Source organism: Cebus imitator, unplaced genomic scaffold (assembly GCF_001604975.1).
Source record: "Cebus imitator isolate Cc_AM_T3 unplaced genomic scaffold, Cebus_imitator-1.0 Scaffold339, whole genome shotgun sequence".
In the NCBI taxonomy this organism is placed as follows: Eukaryota; Metazoa; Chordata; class Mammalia; order Primates; family Cebidae; genus Cebus; species Cebus imitator.
Window position 1 is genome coordinate 2,293,345 of NW_016107654.1, and position 25,626 is coordinate 2,318,970.

At 45.7% G+C, this 25,626-nt stretch overlaps 1 protein-coding gene across 9 annotated transcripts in view; it reads left to right on the plus strand.

Moving 5' to 3' along the window:
• CAMSAP1 (calmodulin regulated spectrin associated protein 1) overlaps positions 1–25,626 on the plus strand; it is a 92,312-nt gene that overhangs the window by 41,693 nt on the left and 24,993 nt on the right. For 5 of the 9 annotated variants that reach the window (XM_037730343.1, XM_037730338.1, XM_037730340.1 and 2 more), the window contains exons 4-8: positions 2,551–2,631; positions 5,222–5,281; positions 6,464–6,605; positions 17,156–17,295; positions 17,379–17,475. In XM_037730343.1, coding sequence (XP_037586271.1) covers positions 2,551–2,631; positions 5,222–5,281; positions 6,464–6,605; positions 17,156–17,295; positions 17,379–17,475 — 520 coding nt within the window. Of the gene's footprint in view, positions 1–2,550; positions 2,632–3,720; positions 3,754–5,221; positions 5,282–6,463; positions 6,606–17,155; positions 17,296–17,378; positions 17,476–25,626 lie in introns of all 9 variants that reach the window. The other 4 variants (XM_017505676.2, XM_017505677.2, XM_037730339.1 and 1 more) reach the window with 4 other exon arrangements.

Genomic DNA, 25,626 nt, shown 5'->3' on the forward strand with positions numbered 1-25,626 from the left:
TTGAGACAGGGTCTTACTCTGTCACCCAGGCTGGAGTGCAGTGGTACGAACAGGCTCACTGCAGCCTTGACCTCGTGGGCTCAAGTGATTCTCCTGCCTCAGCTACCCGAGTAGCTGGGACTGCAGGCATTTCACCATGCCTGGCTAATTTTTGTTTTTTTTTTGTAGAGATGGGACTTCATCATGTTGCTCAGGCTGGTCTCGAACTCCTGAGCTCAAGCGATCCACCTGCTTCGGCCTCCCAAAGTGCTGGGATTACAGGTGTGAGCCACCGTGCCTGGCTGTATATCTTCTTTGGAGGAATATTTATTCATACCCTTTGCCCATTTAAAAATTGGATTGTCTTTTTTTGTTCTTTTATAGATTCTGGGTACTAGATCAGTGAGCTTTCATGGACCTTTTACCCATGCAGGGTTTTGCAACTTCATACTTTGGTCATTTGGAAAATTGTTTCACTGAGATATGTTGATCTTCCAAATGTTGCCACATTTCATGATACAGCATCAAAACCTATATTCATTAATATTACCAATCTCATCAGAAAAGCCTTTACATATTAGGAAGTTATCCAGCTTTTGGTGGCAGAAACAAGTTTTCCAAAATTTAAATTTTTTCTGAAATTCAAATTTTACTACTGGAAACAAGTAGTTTTCCTTAAGTGACAGACATTCATTTAAAAAAATACATCACTTCTTTGGTTTTGAAATGATGTCTTAATATGTTTGCAAATGTGAATAACTGGTTTGTTAGTGGTTCAGCTTGTAACTTAGCTGCACAGGTACATGTCCCGAGGTCACTGTTGTCATTTGGTCCACAAGAGAGGTGCTCTGTGCCTGCTGACCTTGTGGTCACAGAACACAAAAGAAGTTGTACTATAGAGTAGAGATTTGATAAAATTATTTTCCATCTGTATCGTTTCCTTCAGCCTAAACAACTTCTTTTAGCATTTTTTACAGGCAGTTCTACTGAAGTCTCTTAGCTTTTGCTTTTCTGAAAAAGACATTATTTTGCTTTCATTTTCCAAAGATATGGCTGGATATAAAATTCTAGATTGACAGAGTTTTCTTTCAGATGGAAATACAGCTCCATTCTGTTGTGCTGCTGGGTGCCTCTGTGGGGTGAGGTGGGACTGGGCTGACAGTTCTTGCTCCAGCTTTTTTAGACACTGACTTTGAGCCGTTGTCTTGCCTGCAGCCTTGTCTCTGCTCTGTGGCTGGGAGGCGTCTTGGGGTGTTTGCAGACCCTGCGTGGCATCTCTTCCCCAGCACTGGAGCTGCGCTGGCTCTGTTCTGTGCAGCTTTCCCTTGCTTTGTCCTGCGCATTTTCAGCTTTTAAATTGTGTTTTCCGTGTGATTTTTGTAGGGATCAGAGTGACAAGCAGATGTTTGGTTTACCACGTCTAGTCTTGATTTTTTTTTTTTTTTTTTGGTAATTTTTTTTTTTTTTTTTTTTTTTTTTTTTTTTTTTATTAAAAATTTCAGATTAATTTACATTTAAGAAGGATGTGTTTTTACACAGTGCATTTTTAGTGGTTTTGACTTTCTCCAAAAATACGACTATTTGTTTTATGTTATATATTGTATTATCAATCATCTTCTTGATTAGATTTTCCAAAGAAGTTTTTTTTTTAAGAGACAGGGTCTTGCTGTGTTGCCCAGGCTGGCCTCCAGTTTTTGGGCTCAAGTGATCCTCATGCCTCAGCCTTCCGAGTAGCTGGGATTATAGGTATGAGCTGCCACACTCATCCTTTGCAAAGGACTCTTAATCATGCATACAAAACTTGGTTGTGGATTGTCTTTTTTTTCTACCTTCTCACTGATTGAATTTGACATTATCTATATTGATTTTTTTCTTCATCTGTTTTTTAGTTTTAAAAACACTTTTTCATTCTTCTGATTTGATACGCATGGTGGACTCTGTTGTCTGTATCATTTGATGACGAAGCATTCAGCTCCGTGCCTTTTCGTTTGAAGGCTTCTACCATATCCCCTGAAGCACTGCTGTGTATTTTTCTCCATGGTATTTTATAATTGCAGTTTTGATATTGAGTTAATAATTATAGGAGAGAATACTTAAATTTCTAAGAAGTTGTATTTTTAAGGAGTGTATAGTTAAACTTTTATAATTAAATTTTATTTGGTATGATTTTGTATGGTCAGGGATTTTTTTGTGACCTATTCTGTCACAAGTTAGGCTCTTTAGTGAGGTGTCTCAACCAGACTGTTTTGTAAGTGGCATTTGCTGTTGGTGTTGGAGAAGCTTATCTGTTTAACAGTAGTTTGGTAAGTCACCACTACCAAGATGTAGTGACTCTGTCCCACAGTGGCAGGTTGGGGGGGGCAGTGCACTGGCTTAGGGGTGGGCGTGGGGGTGGCGGCAGGTGGACCTTGTGGATCATGTGGAATCCGTGTAACTGGCTTAAACAATACCTGTGTCTAGGAGTCAGAGGCAAGTCAGGTGAAGTGGAGGTCTCTGGGTGATAATTGTGGACATACTGAGACCTGTGCAGGACAGTGATTACCTTTTTAATGCCTTTCTCTTCTACTTTAGGTAAATCTTAAAATGAGAGAGATAACAGAGAAAGAAGTTAAATTAAAACAACAGTTATTGGAAAGTCCAGCTCATCAAAAGGTAAAGGGTAAATTTAATTCTTCCAGAATGCACTAAGTTAATGTTGGTCCAATTCTAAAGAATTCTGTTCCTGCTGTTTGCTTATTCTCTATTTTTACTCACCAAAGAAGCAGCTAGTCTCTTGGATTCACCTGGTGGGCTGATTCTCCACACCTCAGTGAGAGGTGACCACGGCAGCCTGTCCCCCATCTCTCCCTGGGAAGGGGTGTTTTGTATTGAGCTTTATGGTGGGTGAGGGCATTTTGGGGGAATTGGGAAGCTCAGGAGTGAGGGACATAGGTCCCACCTGGGTGCTAGCTTCCACAAGTCAACAAACAAGGGGAAAATTGCCTATTGCTAAAGATACCCTCGAAAAGTCCTTAAATGGCCCATGAGGTGCACTGTAGCTGGTGGTGTATCTGTGTCCCTGTGCCATGATTCTGGTGGATGGACCCTACACGTCTACTGAAGTGGCATGATGGCCGTGCTGCACCTTCCAGCCATGAGTCGTTTTCTTCCTCTGACATTATTTTCTCTTTTGTAAGCACATGCGTGACTGAATTCACTCAGTTCAGTGCACACAAGATGTGGTCCAACCATCTGTAAGGTCTTGCCATTGGAGGGCAGTGTGCCGCCTTCCCCTGTTCTGTCTTCTCCCTCCAGCGGCACTGGCCCCTGGCCATGCAATTGTTAGCTGGGTGAGCGGTGAGTCAGGTCACCTGCCATGGCTCCCTCATCTGGATCTTAAGCATCAAGCTTCCTCCCTGTTCCTCAGATGGTCACATTTAACACATGGGTACAGACTAAGCACTAGACTTCCTGCGTCAGAGCTGACTTTTTGCCTTTTGGTACCCAGCCCATACCAAGTTTCCGAAGTATTCTTTGCTACTGCAAAGAATAGTGTTGTGGAGGTGACTTGTGATCTTCCACTTTAATCGTCTGCTAATACACCATGCCTATGGCCACGTACACTTGGAAGACTTTGCTTACCAGAGGCTCTCCCGCCTCTGCCGTGTAAACGCCGTGGGGAAGTGTGTGTTACCTCGTCCACACGTGGACCTGCTCTGCTGATGCTCCTCTCCTGCCTTCCTTTTCTCGCTTCCTGAGCAGTCTCCCTCCAAGTGGTATTGGAAGTTAGTGCCTGTAAGTGAACCTCGAGCCTCTAGCTGCCATCTACAGAGCCATCCTGTCGCAGTCACTTGCTTCCATTAAAAATTGCTCGTACCCAAAACTGTTTTTTTTTTTTGTTTGTTTAAATGTCCACCTTGGGATTATTTATATAGTACAAGCGTTGGCCTGATTCTGAGCCAAATGGGCCTTGTAATATGGCACTTTGGAACTCTAAGTTACGTCTCGCCCAGTTTCCTAGTTACTTCAAGTGATCAACATGCACATAATGAGAGAGGGTGTTCTCTTGTGATGGATACAGAGGGACTGAAAAGTGGTCTAGTTGCCCAAGTTACTGTGTATATTTTGTACTTTCTGATGTTGCCTTGCCTGACTGTGGTATTTAACATGACATCTGTTAGGAGCCATCAGCTGAGTGGTCCAGGTATGCGGATGATACACCTGGTGGGCCGGGGCTGGAGGGCTGTGGAGAGGGGCTCTCACCAGCGTTTCAGATTCCTCTCTTCTCCTTGGGTGTTGCAGTTACTCCTGCTGCCTTGGCCTGCATGGAGAGGGGAAGGGGCATTTCCTTATTCCCAGGCAATGGTCTAAGTTAAATCAGCCTGGCCACAGGCTTTCGGGAGTGAAATGTGAATTTTCACATAGAAAGATGAAACAGTATTTCGTTTTCCAGGCCTAGTTGTGCCCCACCTGGTGGCCCATTCTGGAAGTGGAGCCAGTTTGTTAGCTGGCTCCGGGAGAGAGTGTGTGGCGCCAGCGGTGCCTTTCTCGGGAACTTTTGGACGCAGAATTTGCAGAGGGCTTTATGCATACTCCACTACCTGCCTGCGTCTTTCAGTGTCATTATTGGGCCCCGATTTTCCTTTGAAAATAGCAGTGGGAGTAAGCTGGGAGGCAGGGCTTGTTTGAGCAGTGGTAGATGCCACTGCGGAGCTCACAGGTCATTTTGCTTCTCTTGAAATATATTAATAAGAAAGAAGAAGAAAGCATTTTAAATCAATATAGAGCTTTAAACTTTTTGAATCCTGAAGACTGAAGAGCTCAATATTAAATGAGCACTTACGTGATTTAGTCAAGGGCTCCCAGACTTCAGCTGTCCTACAGAAAGTGAGGTTTCACATGAGAGTTTTATAAAAACAGAAACATGTTACCAAGAGCGGTGGGTCTCTTAATGTTTTTTTGTTAGATAGTTCATAACCCTAATTGTCTGACCACAGTATTGAGTAAATAGGCCAGTGATGAGAAGTGTGGAAAGGCCTGGTTGGTAAAGGCGGACAGGTTTAGAGGTCTTACCTCAACAATTTACGGCCTAGAGGTTCAAAACACCTGATTTGCAAGGCAACTATACAAGTTCCCTGGACTCTTGTAGTTCAGGAGTGTTTCGCCTACCCGTAAGCCCACCCCATCCATCTTTAATCAAGAAACCATGTGCTTTCCCGCATGCCTGTGGCCACCCCTCACGTGTCTGCTGTCTGTGTGGAAGCCTGGCCTGGCGCATGCTGTGGTGCACTGCATGCTGGAACCCGTGGAGTTTGCACGCGTGGTACAGTATGAGGCGGGTCACGTTTTGTAGAGTGTGCCGTGGGCTCCGAGAAACAAGTTAAAGTGTGTGCCGAAACATATTTCATTGACATAAAATAAGCCTTATTGCTAAATTTAAGAGACTGTGTTACAAATGTTTTTTGCTCAGCATCAGTATTGATTATTCTACACGATGTGCTTACTGACATAACAACTTGAAATTCTTGATTTTAGACAATTTTTCCTCAAGTTGATTCAGCTGCATGACTCTCAGAAATCAGTCATTTTTCTTGTAGATTGCTGGTTTTCTTCCTCTATTTTGTATCATGTATTTTCCTCCTGTGGAGAAAATGTGGTTGGCAAGAAATGCCATATTTTAAAGCTGTATTGTGGGCGTTAATGTAGAAAACACTAGTGGACAGCAGGCTGTTTGGCAGTGGGGCTGGGGCTGACCGTCCTGCCCTCGGCGGCCTGTATGTCCGTGCTCTTGTCAGCTGACTCGCAGATACGGGGACAGACCTGAGGGCTTGGTGGAGTGCAGAATACCACACATGTGGCTTCCTCTAAATGCAGAAGCATGGAAGCCTTGAGCAGATGCTTGTCTTCTGGAGCACCTTGCATGGGTTTAGTCTCCTGATGCTTCATTGCAGTTAACAGAATGTGGTGGTCGTGCTATGAGAAATTCTGTCTAACTTGGCTTCTGAAATTTCTCAAACTAAATATTAAAGCTGTTTTGTATTTTTCATCATGGCTGAGGCTAGTGATGATATTGCTTAGGAAAGTCACAGTGACTTGGGGCTTCCAAGCATCAGGATGATCACCATTTAACTTGTTTCTCGCTAGTGTCTAGTGCGTCGGCTTTCGGTAGCATAGGTGTGTGTTCTGTCTCCTTTCCTGTGTGTGCCTGCACTAGCAGCAGCCTCGGCCTCCAGGTCAGTTTAGGGGAGACTGGCCCTGGTATTGCTAGCAAGTAGTTGCTGTTAACCCAGTGTAGCCATGAAGCCCAGCTCCCTGGATCTTGACATATATGTTCCAGGCAAAGTACATAATCCATATGTTTTTAACTTTTTCTAGATGGTTGCAATTGTTCTCCATGTTGTCTAGTAGGCATTATGTTAATTCCTGATCTAACAGTGTGCCTGTAACATATATGGTAGTGAAGAGACATCACATGCAGAGACCGTTTTCCTTTTATCAACTACAGGTCCGCTATCGACGAGAGCACCTTTCTGCTAGGCAGTCACCCTACTTCCCGTTGTTGGAGGATTTGATGAGAGACGGCAGTGATGGTGCTGCTCTCTTAGCTGTGATTCACTATTATTGCCCAGAGCAGATGAAACTGGATGGTGAGTGGAGAATGCTTCCCCTAAACAGACCCAAAAAGCTTAAAAGAAAATTATAGTGTACATTGATCCACATAAAAAAAAAAAAGAACACTGAATCCGTAATATAAATTGAGATGTTAGCCTGTAGATGAAAAAATTGGGTTATGTTGTGCTCATACTTAACCTGCATTTTATCTGATGATGAAACTGCACTTTGAAATTAGCTGGGCGTGGTGGTGTGCACCTGTGGCTCTAGCTACTTGGGAGGCTAAGGTGGGAGGATCACTTGAGCCCGGGGGGGAAAAGAGGGAGAGAGAAATTGTACTTGAAAGTATTTGGGTCATGTGTGAAAGTTTTTGTGACTTTACCTATGTTTCAGAATGGGTAGCTTTTGTAAACCCTTCCTCAGTTGATTTAAATCATCTAGAACTCAGTTCGAGGATGGGAAAATTAATGCAAAATTGAGTCTGTTTATGAACCATTTATGAACAGCTGCCACATGCTTGGTGCTGGGGATGTTCCGATGACAGTAAATCTCCCTCCAGGTGTTCACAACCTAACAATGAGGAAAGAGAAAGTGAATGACTGTCACCAGCATGACAGTGGGTATCTGGACAGGGGCGGGGGGGAGCATGAATTCTGGTTTAGGTTTTGCTAAGCACCCTTCATTCTGAAGTAGGCAGATAAAAGGCCAAGAGGTACCCCCAAACTAATATCCCACATGGGAAACATTTGTGTCAGGCTCTGGGTGGATTGAGCTGACATTGATCTTATTCCTACTGAGCATAAAAGTGCTAGATAATATGGTTTTTGTAGACAAAATAGTTTCACAAATAGCTGCACTTAAAGGAAGAGGCCAGGTGGGATGACTCACGTCTGTAATCCTAGCATTTTGGAAGGCTGAGTCAGGTGCATCACCCGAGGTCAGGAGTTTGAGACCAGCCTGACCAACATGGCGAAACCCTGTCTCTACTTAAAATACAAAAATTAGCCAGGTGTGGTGGCACGTGCCTGTAACCCCAGCTACTCAGGAGGCTGAGACGAGAATTGCTTCAACCCGGGAGACAGACATTGCAGTGAGCCAAGATCGCACCACTGCACTCCAACCTGGGCAACAGAGCAAGACTCGATCTCCAAAAAAAAAAAAAAGGAGAGAAAAGAAAGGGAGAGCCTCGGGTACCAGGAGACAGTTTCTGTCATTGAGTGAAAACCATGAGTGGACAGGTAGGTGCCTTGGGGCCTTTTGGGCCTGAGTTTCCATGTTCATTTGGCCCTGGGCCTGTGTGCTGTCAGCAGCTGTGACTGGCACCTTTGGGAAAGAGGATTAGGAAACTCCAACTACTGCCCAGGAGTGAACGGAGGAGGCTTGACAGATGCCCTTGGGTCTGGGGCTATGGAGGGGAAGCTCTTTAAGGGGGCAATGCAGCTGTTGGGTACATTGTGGGTGGGAGGGAGGTTGAGATATGTGTCACCCGTACGGTGGGAGAATGCCGGTCGAAAGTCAGTGCAACAAGTAGTCTAGGGCTAGTGAAGCTCACAGAGCCTGGCAGGGCTAAAGCGCACCTTGGCTGTGCAGGAATGTTTCCATGAGCATGCTGGCTGCCCGCTGAGAAGAGCCCTTGCTGGAGGACAAACTTGAAAAATCAGAAACCATGCAAGGAAAGCAGGCACTGCAGCTGATTTGGCAGCAAGACGTGGGTAAAAGATAACAGGGTGTTTAAAATGATCAAGGACATAAAAAGAGAACTAGATACCTTGAAGAAGGCAGGGGATGCGGTCTTCAGCTATGCTGCGATTTTCTTCATCCCCACGGTCTTGTCTTGGCACTGTTTTTGTTTGTTTGTTTGAAACAGAGTCTTGCTCTGTTGCCCAAGCTGGAATGCAACGGCATGATCTCAGCTCACTGCAACCTCCGCCTCCCAGGTTCAAGTGATTCTCCCACCTCAGCCTCCCGAGTAGCTGGGATTTCAGTAGAGATGGGGTTTCACCATGTGGGCCAGGCTGCTCTTGAACTCCTGACCTCAGGTGATCCACCCACCTTGGCCTCCCAGAGTGCTGAGATAACAGGAGTGAGCCATTGCACCCAGCCATGGCACCTTGTTTTGTGTGTTCATCTCTTATATTCTCCCTGCTGAGTTCTGGATGTTTTTTGTTTTTTTTTTTTGAGACAGGGTCTTACTCTGTCACCCAGGCTGGAGTGCAGTGGTGTGATCATGGCTTACTGCAGCCTTGACTTCTCAGGCTCAGTTGATTATCCCACCTCAGCCTCCCGAGTAGCTGGGACTACAGGCACGTACCACCATGCCTGGCTCACTTGTTGTAATTTTTTTGTGTATGTATGTGGAGATGGAGTTTTGCCATGTTGCCCGGGCTGGTCTTGAACTCCTGGGCTCAAGTGATCTGCTTGTTTGGCCTCCCAAAGTGCTGGGATTATATGTGAGCCACTGCACTTGGCCCTGGGTCTTTCTGATGTCTACTTTCTGGTTCATAAATTTGACTTTTCCTTCATTGTGTGTAGCCTGCCCTGTATGTCTGTTGGGGATCCTAAGACAGAGTGAATTGCTAAGGATAGAGAGTCGTTACCAATTATGATCATATGAACAGCTTACAGGAAGGTGTGACTGTACTGAAGCTCATTGTACCTAAGAGCAGAACATCAAAATGGATTTTTAAAAATGCAGAGTTACAGAGAAATGCACAGAGCCACACTGCTGACTTACGTAACAGAAACTGATTGATAAAGCAGATAATTTAGTAAGGCCATAGAGGACTTGAACACAGAATTAACAGGCTTCATCCAGTGCACCAGCCCCTGTGGAATGTGCTCATTTAAAGACAGTAAAGACAATCATAGAAGCTTTTATAAAACCTGTAGTCGATGAAGGCCACAGGTGAAATCGCAACAGATCCCAAAGAATCAGTACATTCTCCACAGTGCGGTAAAGTGACAGTTCACCTGCTAGAAGATGCAGCCTCTTTCCCTGCCTGTGAATTAATGATGGCTAATTTTAGGTGTGAGTTTGATGGGATTGTGAGATGCCTAGGTGACTGGTGAAGCATTGTTTGTGGGTGTGTCTGTGAGGGTGTTTCCAGGGGAGATGGGTGTGCGTCAGTGGCTTGAGAAAGGAAGACCTGCCCTCAGCGTGGACAGAAGAGGGGGATTCTCCCTTTCTCCTCTCCCTCCCTTCCTGAGTGGGGCACTTTGTCTCCTCCTGTCCTTGGACATCAGACTCCAGGTTTTTTGGCTGTTAAACTCTGGGACTTGCACCATGGCCTCCTGGGGGTTTTTAGGCCTTTGGCCTTGGCCTGGGGGCTGCACCATCAGCTTTGCTGACTCTCAAGGTCTTTCAGACCTTGAGCCATGCTGCCACCTTCTCTGATTCTCCAGCTTGCAGACGGCCTGTCGTGGGATTTCTCTGTCTTTGTGATCATCTGAGCAAATTTCTCTCATTAAATTCCCTGTCATATGTCCTACTGGTTCTGTCTATCTGGAGAACACGGACAAATGCACAATTCCTCTAAAATCTTAAAGATTAAATGCCTGGAAGCCAGAGCAGATATTTAAATGTTTCATGGATCATAGGGAAAGAGTAGTGGGACTTGCTAGTGTGAGTTCAGCAGGGGCAGGGTTACTGATGCATCCCAGTTTTCTGAAATAGTGTCTGGGACCGGTTGGTGTTGAGTAGGTATTTGTTGTTAGAAAAAGAACATAGAAGTAAACCCAAAGAAAGTTGAAGGAAGGAGAAATGAAGGGCAATTTTCTGTCCATTTCTGTTAGTCAGAAGACACTCCCAAACAAGGAGAATAAGGAACTGAATTGCAGATGCCGTTTTGGATGAAGCTAGGATATATCTGGACTCTGAACAAATCCACTAATGGAGAAGTAATAAAAAAAAAAGAGCAAAGTGGAGGACGGGTGGGTATCAAGCTGGGGAACAAACAGGCTCATCCTGTGGGACCCTGGATGGCAGAATGGAGCACCGAGGTTGCTGCTGGACATTGGTGCCTAGGGGCGGGGGTGGATTCCTTGAAAGTTGGTCTCCAGCGGTGAGAGCGCAGGTTTGCCTTGCTTCTGATGCCTTTCACCTCATGTCCTCAGTACATGGGGAACACTCTGAGGGAAACTGAGCCAGCTAGGCTCTAGCCTTAGACTCCAGGTGTAGGCAGGGTTGAGGTGACACTGAAATCAGGGCTTTCGTGTAAAATTCTTCATACCCAAAGGTGAGACGGGTTCTCTTCCCTGTGCATCCTGCCCCAGAAGTCTCCATCTCTCTTGCTTCACTCCATGATGCCAATCTGTCCCACATGCAACACAGGGAATGATTCTTCTCTGCAGAAATTGGCCTCAGGAAAAAGATCTACAGTGGCTCACTCTTTACTAGGAACGGCAACCAAAGATTCCTGACGTATGAGGAATGCCACTGACCTGAATGAGAACCTAAATCAACAGATGGTGCAGGTGAGCAGGAGAAAGTGTTAGAGGTGAACCAACAACAGGGCTCCGGGAAACGCTGCCTGCAAGATAGTGGCACCTAAGTATGTACAGAATCATCAGGCTCAGATCAGCTCTTGGAGTGCTACAGCTTGTTTAGAATTTGTCTAGCAAATTCTGAAGAGCTGACAAAAACCACTTCTTGGGAAGGAAAGGTTTTTTTGCTAAGATGGGAGATCCACTGAAGTGCTGGAAGACAGAGTTGAAGAAATGTGCCGGAAAGTAGAACCAGAAAGGCCAAGAGATGGGAAATACAGGAGAAAAGGTAGAAAAACCAGGATCAGCCTAAGAAGAAAGGCAACAGAAAATAGGAGAAAAGAACTTAGTCAACACAAAATATAGGAAAATTTCCCAAGGACGTGAGTGGCAAGTAGGAATGGTGGCCAGTAGCGTTCCTGAAGAAGGCCCATGGCAAAGCATACTGTGATGAGCTCCGGAACACCTGGGAAAGAGAAGATCCCCAGAAGTGTGGAGAGAGCAAGCAGGTCACACACCAGACAGGCAGCCCCGATGACACCAGATTCCTCAGCCACAGTCCTGGAAGGAAGATGACTGGGACGGGCCTTCCCAGTGCAGGGGAGCATGCGCACGCCATCCTGAAGAGGAGGGGGAGGGAGGCTCAGGCTGAAATGCACAGTGCCAGCCTTTCCACGAATGGGCCAGGAACTTGGGACAAAGGCATAGACCAGGAGGGGACATTTGGCCTGCCCGGCTCAGAGGCATGCATGAAGTAGTGAGCCAAGTATTAAATCCAGGAAATAACATGAGTGAAAAACTGAGCCAAGTATAAAATCCAGGAAAAACAAAGAGTTGTGCAAGGAGTGTTTACTGTGTAGCCCAGCTGTGGACGATGGTTACATAGTTACAGTGTACAAAGACTCAGTCTGGGCTTAATCACACATCCTGCTGTGTGGCCTCTCAGGAGAGAAGCCGGGGAGGCATGCAGAGGACCACCTGCACTGTGGTCATCTGCTGTGACAGTTGGCTGTAGCCTCTCAGCGATAGGGTAGGGATGGGGCTGTGTGTTCTCTTACCAAGGCCACAGGCAGAAGGAGTGGAATGAGCAGTGATATGGTTTGGCTCTGTGTCCCCACCTAAATCTCTTCTTGAACTATACTCCCATAATTCCCATGTGTTGTGGGAGGGACCCAGGGGGAGAAAATTGAATCACCGGAGCAATTTCCCCCATACTGTTGTCATGGTAGTAAGTATGTCTCATGAGATCGGATGGCTTGGTAAAGGGAAACCTGTTTCGCTTGGCGCTCATTCTCTCTCTTGCTGCTGCCATGTGAGACGTGCCTTTCATCTTCCCCCATGATGGCGAGGCCTCCCCACCCATGTGGAACTGTAAGTCCAATCAACCTCTTTTCTCTTGCAAATTTCCCAGTCTTGGTTATGACTTTATACAGCGTGAAAACAGAAAAATATGGTACATTGGTACTGGTGGAGTGGAGAGTTGCTGAAAAGATACCCAGAAATATGGAAGAGACTTTGGAACTGGGTAACAGGCAGAGGTTGGAACAGTTGTGTGGAACTCAGAAGAAGACAGAAAAATGTGGGAAAGTTTGGAACTAGAGACTTTTGAATGGCTTTGCCCAAAATGCTGATAGCGATATGAGATAGCCTGAGGTGGTCTCAGATGGAGGCGAGAAACTTGTTGGAAACTGAAGCAAAGGTGACTCTTGTTATGTTTTAGCAAGCAAAGAGACTGGTGGCATTTTGCCCCTGCCCTAGAGATTTGTGGGTCTTTAAATTTGAGAGAGATGATTTAGGGTACCTGGCAGAAGAAATTTCTAAGCAGCAAAGCATTTAAGAGGTGACTTGGGTGCTGTTAAAGGCATTCAGTTTTATAAGGGAAACAGAGCATAAAAGTTTGGAAAATTTATAGCTTGATAATGTGATAGAAAAGAAAAACCTGACTGTGCATGGTAGCTCATGCCTGTATCCCAGCATTTTGGGAGGCCGAGGTGGGTGGATCACATGAAGTCAGGAGTTTGAGACCAGCTTGGCCAACATGTCGAAACCCAGCCTTCTGAGTAGCTGGGACTACAGCATGCCACCAAGCCTGGCTAATTTTTATTTTAGTAGAGACGGCGTTTCACCATGTTGGCCAGGATGATCTCAATCTCCTGACCTTGTGATCCACCTGCCTTGGCCTCCCAAAATGCTAGGATTACAGGCGTGAGCCACTGTACCTTGCCGAAAAGCTTAATTCTTTTAAAAAATTAATAAAATAGAGAATCTGAAAAGATTGATTAAGAATGCAGGTATGGCAGCTACTAAAATAAAAATACCAGGAATATTTGTGTGCCATATGTGTTTGAAATGTTAAAATGGGCAGTCTTCTTCGAAGCCTAAAGAGGCAGGCAATCTAAGTAGACCCGTAACTACAAGGGAAACTGACTCAGGAGTCAGCAGACCACACCCACAGGGACTGACTTCTGTCTGGGGCATTTCACCAGACTCTCAAGGAATTGTCAGCTCCTGTGTTATGTTAAGTGTCCCAGAGAATAGGAAAGGATGGAGTGGCCCGGAAAAGAGAATTATTTTCTGACACTGAGTAGACTATGAGAGGAAGATTCTAGACTGGCTTTCCATGTTAAATGTAGATTGAAAATTGTATGTAAAGTATTAGAAAGCACAGCTTGAACAGATTGTCTATGATCATCTCAGTAGGGGCAGAGAATTACTTGTGGACAGTCACTGTCTGCCTCTGATGGTGGCTCTGGGCCTCATAGGGACTTGATTGGAACTTGAGGCTGTTGACCCCACCTGTGGCAGGTGCAGTTCCCAGTGAAGGCCCAGGAGCAGTGGCGCCTTTGTGTCTTGATGAAGCAGGTTCTCTGAGCCTGGCAGGAGGAAGGAAGCAGGAGCCATAGCCAGGGCTGCCCGTGCCCCTGCCGTGCGCTGCAGTGCCCACTCCCTGTGAGCATCCTCATGTCATGTGAGAACTGGGAGGCATCTGGGCGTAAGTACAGCAGAAAAGAGGCAAGGAAAAACCGTACGCTTTTCTATTTCTCTTGGGAGAAGACTTAAACAGTGTTCTTAGATGCCCAGTCAGTAATGCCCAAAGTTGTGATTTCTCCAGATTGTTCTGAATTTTGTTGCCAGTCCAGTAAATACTTTTGTCTTTAGTTATTGACAAGGCAATGCAGAAATTCTCCTGGATTGTGTTATTCTCTGTCTCTCAACCATTTGAGAATAACACAGCAAAAGTTGGGAAAGCTGACATCGGCACACAGATCCCCAGCCTGGTCCATCCTCACTCAGCTACCCAGGAGCACCTGCCTGGCCCAGCGTTCCCTTGTAGTTTCCTTTCATCTGGAATCGTTTCCCAGCCCTTTACCTCTCCTGACCCTTGACATTTTTGAAGAGTAAGGTCGCGAATAGTGGCCCTTGGTGGGTTTGTCTGGAGTTTCCTTGTGGTGTGTCCTCCAAGCGTGTCACCTCGGGCATGGTACTGGGACATCTCAGTGTTGGTGACTCCAGCCTCGCCCTTGGTGCAGGTGGCATGTGCTAGCCTTCTCCACTTCTAAGCTTGCTGTTTTTGCTTTAGAATGCATTAGTATTTTGTAGGGAGAGGCTTTGGACTGTGAATACCATGTTTCTCATGAGACTTTCACCTACAGGTGTCTCCACCCATGAGGGCTTCCAGCCTCAGTGCATCTTCCCGTCTTGCCAGCATTTGCCCCACTTCTTTATTCATGTGTTTATTTATATCCGGATGGTCTCATGGATCTTGTTTTGTTTAATAGGTCATAATTCATTACTTTCATTATTTTGCTTAAATTGCCCCAGATTTTAGCTGAGTAGTTTTGAAAAATAAGAAGGTGTGGGGTATGTGCCCTACAAATACCAAGTCTTACTTAACTTTGCATGACCAAAAATAGTGTGGTTTTGGTTCAGGGACAGTCATATGGACCAGATGAATGAACCACATGTAGAACCAAGAAAAGAGGTGCTTTGCAGGGAACCTGGCGCCTTAGAGGTGGCCTCACTGCCCAGTGGGGAGCCGCACTGGCAGATCAAGAACATGGCGGCATTGACATCCCTCTGGGAAAGTGCTGTCAAACGCCACCCCACCTGAGCCAGAAACACCCCTGCCTCAGAGTAAAGATGTGGACCTGAAAAGCAAAATTGAAGAATTTTGAGGAGAATATGTAGTAAAATATTTTTATATTTGTGTAGAGATGGATTGCCAAAATTATAAAAAGCACAAAAAATAGAAAAGATGGTTAAATGTAACCATATTAAAATGTAAAACTTTTCTGTGACAAAAGCACATCGTAAACAAAATGAAGTGATAAACTAGCCATTGAAAATATTTGCAGCATACATGACCTGATGAAGGACTGTCATCCAGTCCTTTTGTAACCACAATACAGAAAGAATTCTAGAACCAGTTAGAAAAAGATGCACAGCCCAAGGCAGACCTGAACAGGGTCTTCCACAGGAGAGGACCCTTCATGGCCAGTAACCACGGAAAAAGTGAAACCACATCAGTCATCAGAGGCGGGCTCTTTCAGAAGGAGGTGTTCACACCCCTCCACCTGGCAGACAGGGACAGGTCATAATGCTCAGCTGCAGGTGGGAAGGAACAAGCTCTGGAGGTGATGTGGGAGGGTGCGCGTAGCTCGTGGCCCAGCAGGTCCCCTCTTGGAGGGTGCCTGGGCAACACTGCCTGTGCACGCGTAGAGAGAGAGCACGCGCAAACTTTGTGACGGGAGCATTTGTCATAATTGTGAGAAACCACATAATGGTCAAGATGAGTGACGGAAATCTCTCCATATCAACATACATCTGTTTGGAAACATCATACTGAGTTTTGGCGGGGGAAAACTGGCTGCTAAAATAAGGCATCGCTTGATCTCATTAATGTAAGTTTCGCAAGGCTAAGACAACACTGTGTTGCTTGTGGATGCAGACAGTGAGTAAAATAGGAAGAGTGGAGAGGATTCCGTTTGGAGACGGAGTTGACTTGGGCTGTTTTATTTCTAAAAGAAAACAAGATCTGAAACCCAGAAGACATTAATATTTCATAGCTAGAACTGTACAGAAGTTAACATCTTTAGCAGCATAAATGTGCGCAGTTCCTCAGCTTTAACAGGTTTCTTTTGAGAATGAATGCTGCTGAGGCGACTGAGAGGGCAGAATTCATTAACAACTCTGGATGCCGTGGGTCCAGTTTGTACGTACTTCTAAACCCTTGAAAATGGGTTTTTCCGTAGAAATAAAATTTACGTAAAAAGTTATTTCTGAAATTACTTTGTTTCACTATGTATATATTTACAGGCAGAATAAAGTCACTTCTCTCAGGGCTCGTGTCTGAGGACTGCCCCACTCCACACCAGGGTGCCCAGACTTGGCAGGGACATGCTCTTTGGTCTGTGACTTGTTGCCCAGACTTGGCAGACACATGCTCTTTGGTCTGTGACTTGTTGCCCATCCTGGCGCCTACTCTGTTGAGGGTCCGCAAAGTCATGTGAAATGGAAGGTTGCCCTGCTGCAGGTGCTCCTAGTCACCAGTCTCCTGGCTCTTCATGGAAGGAGACTTGGGCTCTGCATTGTCACTTGGTCTTTGTGATGAGTCACATTCCTGTGTTATTACTGAGTGGGTGTGGATGAGCCTGATGCTTTACATTTTATTCATTTTCCTCCCCTCTACCCTTCACACACATGGAAACAATCTTGTGCAGAGGGTTTCCGATGGGCCAGAGAGACTTGGCTCCACGTTGACTTGCCAAATGCAGCGGGCTCTGCTGGAAGCTGAAGGGTGATGGTTGCTGTTCGTTCTGGAAGCCTGCTCTTAAGATCTGAGCGGTTTCTGTTATGCTTTCTCGATGTTCACCGTCAAATTCAGACTTGACAGATTTCCTGCAGTTTTTTTCTTGAGTGTTTTCTTTTTATACTTAGTGTTACTCATGATACATCCTATACTTGTTAAATCTCTCAATGTGTCATTACCTTCATTACTACCTTTATATAAAATGGTTTCCAGTTCAGAATGCTATGCATACATACACACTCTTAGAAGCAGAATACCTTTATAATAAATTGTAATTTTCTTTTTGTCTATTAGATATATGCTTAAAGGAGGTAACGTCGATGGCTGACAGTCTGTATAATATTCGGCTTCTGAGAGAATTCTCCAATGAATATCTTAATAAATGTTTTTATCTCACCTTGGAAGATATGCTGTATGCGCCCTTAGTGTTGAAGGTAATAAGGAATTATTAGCGTGCACTTCTAAAACCACGCGTGAATAAATCACTTATACTTTGGCTTTTTGTTTTGTCTTTTAGCCAAATGTTATGGTTTTTATTGCGGAACTCTTTTGGTGGTTTGAGAATGTCAAGCCAGATTTCGTTCAGCCCAGGGATGTTCAGGAGCTGAAAGACGGTGAGTAACAGACATTCCCCAGGTTGGCCGTGGTTTCCTTGAGAGCCCAGGTACGGTATCAGAAAGCACCCCAGTGCTTTCGTGCTTCCCACACAGCAGGGTTCCTGGGAGAGCTCCATGCAGCCGCACAGCCCTGGGCCCTGCCTTGCCCTTTGGAGTCAGGCTCCCGGGATGGGCCTGAGTGTTGGGGATAGGCTTTCTAAGTGATTCTGATGAACTACTGAGTTACGAAGCATAGCTCTAAAATTGCATAACTCTAAAAGTTCTAGGATGGCTGTTCTCATCACCAGAATGTGAACAAACTGAAGGAAAATCTGTTTACCACAGATTAAAATAATCTGCCAGGCTTGACAATCTAGAAAGTTTTAAGGAGATAATGTAGAAGAATAGCTTTATAACCTTGGGTTAAGAAAGGATTTCTTACAAAGAATATAAAAAATATTAGCCATAAAGTTTCAAAAAAGATTGCAAAATCAGCCACATTAAAATTTATACCTTCTTTTCCTTGAAAGATGAAGAGAATAAAAAAAACCATTAATAACTATAGAAAGGGAAAAGATACTTGCGACGTATGTAGTAGATAACTAGTATCCCGAATATATAATAGCACATTCACAGCAGTAAGGAGGAGGAACAACCAACAGCAGCAAAAAGGCGAAAGAACAGAGACTTGATGGGACCCCATGTGCCTAATTGATTTATGAAAAGCTGCTCAGCCTCAGTCATCAAGGAATGCAAATTAAAGATGACACTCAGGCGGCCTGCAACTTACAATGGTTCTGTTTAAGATTCTCCAGCATAACCGTGGTGCAAAAGCGACACACATTCAGTGGAAATCCCGCTTCCTGTGCCCTGCAACCATTTTGTTTTCTACTGTCAGGACAGCAGTCACTAAATTACACAGCTGTTCAGTACTGTATTCTACTTGAAAACAGGCTGTGTGCTAGATTTTGCCCAGCTATAGGCTGATGTAAGTGATCTGAACACACATAAGGCAGCCTAGGCTAAGCTGTGATGTTTGCTAGGTTAAGTGTTTTCAGTGTGTTTTCCACTTCCTGCTATTTTCAGTTTATGATGGATTTCTTGGGACATGACCCCATTGTAAGCTGAGGGGCATCTGTGCGTATATATACCCTCTATATTGGTTTGTGACAAGGTGGTCGAACAGGACCAGGTGCGGGGCAGTGTCTGAGAGTGCATGTTTCAGCACTGCTGGCAAGAGTGTACTTGGAACAGCCTCTGAAGCTGTTGAGTGTTACCCAGTGGGCTGCCTGCGCTTTGGTTCGGCAAGCCGATTCCTGTTGTGTTTCTGCAGGGAAAATTGGTACTTATGCATCAGGGGACAGAGAAGGGATGCTTAGAGCAGCTCTGCTTATAATAGCTAAAAAGCAGCTCCCAGATGTGCCTCTGCATTCAGAGGGGCGTGTTGTGCTATGTCCGTGCCGCAAGATGCTGTGCAAAACTGGGCATGTGTGAGCCGCAGCCACAAGCAGTTTCAAGGAGGATTCTCCTGAACGTGAAGGCACAGAATCACATGCACAGGCTGGGGAGCGGCAGAGCTCCACTGTGTTTTCCGGGTGTGCGTGTGCGTGTGTCAAAATGCAGTGGTTCATTGGGCATGTTGGGTGCTCCTGACAGACTGGTGACTTTCTGTTCTGGACCCAAGTGGTAGTTACCTGGATTTTGCTTTATAATTATTTGTTAAGCTCTATGTATGTTTTATGCAATTTGTGTGTGCGTGCACGCGCGATTTTACAGTAAGAATAACAAAAGCTTGGAACCGGGTTACCTTGCTGTTAGAATATTCTTTAGTCACCTCACTTCCTCATGGGTGACTTTTAACTAATTTTTCATCCCTGGACTTATTTTCCTTCCCAACTCTTCTTCTGCGGTGACTGTTCTGTCTTGGAGCCAGCAACACTGGAGTGCTGTTAAACCTGCTGCCTTCATTTTAGTGAGGTTAGCCCGAAGTCAAGACTACTGCTGACTCCTGTTTTTAGATTCATTTTTTCCTGGTTCCATGTGTTCATGACTGCAGCCCCTTCTCTGCTGTTCCATCCCCTCTGGCTTCCCCGTCCCCTCTGGCTACTCCCACCTTCCTCCTGCCTTTCTTCACCCTTGTCATGATACTGTCCAGCTCAAGGAAGAAGTCTTGTGTTTCCTGCTGCTTACGAGGCGGTTTCACCTGTCCTGCCTGGTGGTAAAGGCCTCTTCCCATTGGGCACCATCCGTGAGTCATGGCTGGAGCCCCCTTCTTCCCGTGGGGCTCCTCCTCTTGCCTGCTGGCACTTGGGAACTGAGATTCAGAAATGCTAGGAAGCAGCTGTAACTTCACTTCACTCTGGGATGAGACGTAGCTGGGGAGGGGGCCTCATAACCATCGGCCTGCTGTGCACCCCCGAGGCTGGGGGTGTCTCTGGTCTAATAAAGTAGACGTGGGGTCCTATGCAGTGGGTCCTGCTGCCAGCTGTTGGGTAGTGGTGCCTGCTAAAGCCCTGTGGCCGGGAGAGGCCAACCCTCAGACGCAGAATGCAGGTCTGCTGTTGGAAGAGTGAATTGCTGGACCTTCCAGGCTGAAAGGGGTCCAGTGTAGTTACTTTGCTGCCAAGTGCTTGACTGGTCTTCCCCAGGACGGTGCCATATTAAGGGACAGCACTGGTCTTGGCAGCCTTGGCAGGTGATAGTTGGTGCTCTTAGTCTTCATACCTGCCTACCTCTGGCTGCTTCATGCGTGTGCCTGTTGTCCTGGCCTGAGAGTGGCTGATGGCAGAGTTTGTCTGTGTTCCCAGTTGATCCACTGTTAACCATGCCCAGGCTTCCCCCTTTTCCATCGGTGGTCGACAGGGGCCCTCGTGGCTGTAGAGAGGAGCTCGGCGGGCTGCTGGTGCCCTGGTGGCAGCTTGCAAGGGTCTGGGCCGTGTGTGCCTGTAGCTCGTGCCCCTGCAGACTCGGTCCCAAGGCACCACACCCGTCTTACGGGTGCATTTGGCCTTATGCCCTGGAGTGAGTGGGTGGCGGAACCCAGCATGTGAGGGGCAGTTCTGGACACACTGTCAGCAGGTGTGCAGTGCCCCGTGCATATCAGGGGCTGTCGTTAATGGCGTGTGATTCTCTGTGGCTCTGGAGTCCCGGGATCCTGTGTTGTTCTCTCCCACCTGACTTGCCAGACACTCCCATGGCGCGTTCTCCCTCCACTGATACCTGTAAGGCCATGGGGTCTGATGCCCCCTTCCTTTCCCAGTGCACACTCACCTGGGAGTGTAGCTGGTGATCCCTCTGGGAATGACTGGGGAATCATTGCCATGCATGCTCACCTTAGTGTTGCTGGTCACAGAGACTGGGTGTTGTTGGGAGGAAATATGGACACAAAGAGATTCACAGCTATTCATAGGCATATATATGGCAGGCACGGAAGCAGGCTTGCTCAGTAACTAGAAATAGGGGCTCATACACCCTGTGTTCCCAGGGAGAGGCAGGGGGAGAAGAAGCTTGTATGGGAAGGACGAATCAGTTTCCTCAGGAAAGGCAGATAGGCTCATAGGGGAGCAGAACTGAGTAGAAAGCTCATGGTGATGTGTGTCTACAGAATGAGTAGAAAGCATGTGGCGGGCTGGGGGCCGTGGTTCATGCCTATAATCCCAGCACTTTGGGAGGCTAAATCACCTGAGGTCAGGAGTTCAAGACCAGCCTGGCCAACATAGTTAAACCTTGTCACTACTAAAAATGCAAAAATTAGCCAGGTGTGGTGGTGGGCGCCTGTAATCCCAGCTACTGGGGAGGCTGAGGCAGGAGAATCGCTTGAACCTGGGAGGTGAAGGTTGCGGTGAGCTGAGATTGCGCCACTGCACTCCAGCCTGGGTGACAAGAGCGAGACTTGTCTCAAAAAAGAAAAAAAGAAAAGAAAATGTGTGGTGACGTGTTTCTGCAGAACAGGGTAGAAAGTGCATGGCAGTGTGTGTCTGCAGAATGAGTAGAAAGTGCGTGGTGATGTGTGTCTGTAGAACTGGGTAGAAAGCACGTGGCGATGTGTGGCCGCAGAACGGCTGGAAAGCGCATGGTGATGTGTGTCTGCAGATGCACATGGGCTTCTCTGGTTGCTTTCAGGCAGGAGGGCTCCCCTAGAGGGGATTTTGGCACCTTTTTCTCCAAAGTTTCTGCCCCTGTTCACAAAAGGAAAGCTCTGAAAAAGCTGTTTTTTGAGTCTGTTGGATAGCAAATGTCAAAGTAATTTTTTTTTGGAGGAGGGGAGACAGGGTCTTGCTCTGTTGCCCAGGCTGGAGTACAGTGGCATGATCTCAGCTCGCTTCAATTTCCACCTCCTGGGTTCAAGTGATTCTCCTGCCTCAGCCTCCCGAGTAGCTGGGATTATAGGTGGGTGCCACCATGCCCACCTAATTTTTGCATTTTTTTATTAGAGACAGGGTTTCGCCATGTTGGCCAGGCTGGTCTTGAACTCCTGACCTTAGGTGATCTGCCCACCTCAGCCTCCTGAAGTGCTGGGATTACAGGTGTGAGCCACAATGCCTGGCCATCAAAATAATTTTTTTTTTTGGAGATGGAGTCTCGCTCTGTCGCCCAGGCTGGAGTGCAGTGGTGCGATCTCAGCTCACTGCAGCCTCCGCCTCCAAGGTTCAACTAATTGTCTGCCGCAGCATCCTGAGTAACGGGTTACAGGCACCCACCACCACGTCTGGCTAATTTTTTTTTTTTGTAATTTTAGTAGAGACGGGGTTTCACTATATTGGCCAGGCTGGTCTTGAACCTCTGACCTCATGATCTACCCGCCTCGGCCTCCCAAAGCACTGGGGTTACAGGCGTGAGCCACTGCACTTGCCCTAAAAATAATTTTTTATACCACTAGGTTGTAATTTGGATCCATCCTGCATGGCATACTGAATTCCAGGGGGCGCAGCTGCCGTTAGCATCTACTCATCCTTTATTTATTGATTTCTTCTCGTGGGATAAGCTTATCAGTGCCCTTGTTGGCTCTGTATTTTGTGCCTCGGGAAGCAGAGCCCTGTTCTTACATCTGTGACTGCTGACCAGGCCACATGGCCATTCCTCCAGCCTTGCCATTTACCATAGTGACTGCGGCCACCTGGTTTCTGATACCTCCACAAATCCTCTCACTTTGAGACTGTCTCCCTCTTGCCACAGTGATTGCTTCCCTGCCAGTCATTGCTTTCCCACCAATCATTGCTTCATACAACCCAGGTGTACTGAAGTGGGTGACGGAAGGGGGCTGCCTGGTGCTGCTGTGGGTACCTCTGACCGGCACACTCCCCATGCTCCTGCTGTGTGTGTGTGTGTGTGTCTGTCTGTCTGTCTGTGTGTGTGTGTGTGTGTGTGTGTGCGCACGCGCCATGCATGCTCTAGTACATCATCACTCAGTTCCCGCCAGATCCAGCGCTTGGGTCCTCCCAAAGACACATTCTTCCTCAGCCAGCTCCCTTGACAAAGGCCCTCAGATTCCAGCACCTCACAGCCTCCCCTGGCTGCTGAAACCAGCTGGCTACACCCTGCAGCTCCATGGGGTGGGTGGATGGGTGTGTGGCCCTTTTCTTTCAGGCAAGGGCTTTGTTGGATGTCACCCTGGTTATAGGCCTGGTAACTGGGAGGGAAGATGGGGGCAGATCCTGTTGAAGATTGGAAGTGTATATATTTAAGGTGTACAGCATGGTGTTTTGATACACATATACGTAGTGAACTGGTTACCACGGTCAAGCTAATTAATATCCATCTCCTCACATAGTTACCTTTGTATGTGGTGAGAACACTTAAAATCTCCCAGCAGATTTCAAGTATACAACACACTATGGCTAACTGTAGTCCCACGCTGCGCCTTACCTTAAAGTGGAAACTTGTTATGCTTGGACCATCATCTCCCTGTTCCCCTCACCCACCAGCCCCTGGCAAACAGTTCTCTGCTCAAGTTCTACTTTTTGGATTCCACATACACATGTGATCAAGCAGTATTTTTCTTTCTGTGTCTGGCTTATTCACTGTACATGGTGTCTTCCAGGTCCATCTGTGTTGTCACAAATGACAAGATTTTCTTCTTTTTTGAGTTTGAGTAATACTCCATTGGATGTCTGTATGTATTGCAGTTTCTGTATCCCTTCATCTCACTGCATCCATTCATCTGTTGACAAACTGATTCTATATCTGGGCAATTATGAATTGTGCTGCAGTCAACATGGGAGTGCAGATAACTCTTAGCAATCTCATTTCATTTCCTTTGGATATATACCCAAAAGAAGGATTGCTGGATCTATTTGCAGTTTTTTTAGTGACCTCCATATTTTTCAGAATGGCTGTACCAATTTATGTTCCCACCAACAGTATACAAAGGTTTACCTTTTCTCCACATCCTCATCAATACTCATCTCTTGTCTTTTTGATAATAGCCATCCTGACAGGTGTGATTTGTACCTTATTGTGGTTTTAATTTGCATCCCCTGATGATTAGTCATGTTGAGCAACTCTTCAGATACCTATTGGCCATCTGTATGTCTTCTTTGGAAAAAATGTCTCTTTTAAGACCTTAGCCCACTTTTTATTTGGGATATTTGTGTTTTTGCTGTTGAGTTGTTTGACTTGCTTATGTACTTTGGACATTAATCCCTTATTGGCAATACAGTTTGTAAATAGTTTCTCATTCTGTAGGCTGCCATTTCATTTTGTTTCCTTTGCTTTGCACGACCTTTTTCATTTGGTATAGTTCCTCTGGTTTATTTTTGTTACTTGTACTTTTGGTGTGATAACCAAATCATTGCCAAATGTCAAGGAGATGATTTCCCTAGAGTTTTTGCACATTCAGGTTATCTTAGTTTAAGTCTTCAGTCCATTTTGAGTTGATTTTTGTATATGGTGTGAAATAAGGGCGCAGTTTCTTTCTTCTACATGTGGTTATCCAGTTTTCCCAACAACATTTATTGAAGGTACTGTCTTTTCCCCATTGTATATTCTTGGCACCTTGTCAAAGATCAGTTGACCATATATCTCAATTCTGTTCCATTGGCTTGTGTCTTTTTATGCCAGTATTATACTATTTTACTATAGCTTTGTAGTATAATTTGAAATCAGGAGTGTGATGTTTTTACCTTTGTTGTTCTTCCTCAAGATTACTGTGGCTATTTTGGGTCTTTTGTTGTTCCATACAGCTTTTAGGTTTGTTTTTCTGTTTTGGTGGAAAATGCCATTGGGATTTTGATAGCGATTGCAGTGAAGTTTGTAGGTCATTTTTGGTAGTATGGACATTTTGACAGTATTACTTCATCCATGAATATGGGATATCTTTACATTAATTTTGTTGTCTTTAATTTCTTTCATCAGTGTTTTACAGTTTTCAGTGTATAGATCTTTTACTAATTGGTTAAATTTATTCCTAAGTATTTGTCCTTTTTGATGCTATCATAAATTAGATTGTTTTCTTGATTTCTTTTTTAGATAATTGTTAGTGTATAGAAATGCCATGATTTTTGTATGTTGATTTTGTGTCCTGCATCTTTACTGAATTCATTAATTAGTTCTAACACTTATTTTACAGAGCCTTTAGGGTTTTCTATATATAGGACCTTGCATCTGCAAAGAGACATTTTATTTCTTCCTTTCCAGTTTGGATTGATCCCTCCCTCCCTCCCTTCCTTCCTCGCTCCCTTCCTCCCTTCCTTCCCTCCTTCCCTCCCCCATTCCTTCCTTCCTCCCTCCCCCGTCCCTGTCTTCTCTTTTCACTGATTGGTCTGACTGGAATTTCCAGTACTGTGTTGAATAGAAGAGGTGAGAGTGGGCATCCTTGTCTCGTTCCAGATCTTACAGGAAAAGCTTTCAGTCCCCGCCCCTTAATTATGTGATTGGTTGTGGGCTTTTCTTAAATGATCTTTGTTGTGAAGAGGTAAGCTCCTTCTGTACCTGGTTTGTGTAGAGTTGTTTTTTTTTTTTTTTTAATCATGAATGGATGTTGAACTTTGTCAGATGCTGCTTTTTCTGCATACTATTGAGATGATCTTTTTTTTTTTTTTGGAGGGGACCCTTGCTCTGTTGCCCAGGCCAGAGGGCAGTGGCATGATCTTGGCTTACTGCAACCTCCACCTCCCAGGTTCAAGCGATTCTCTTGCCTCATTTTCCTGAGCAGATGGGATCATAGGCGTG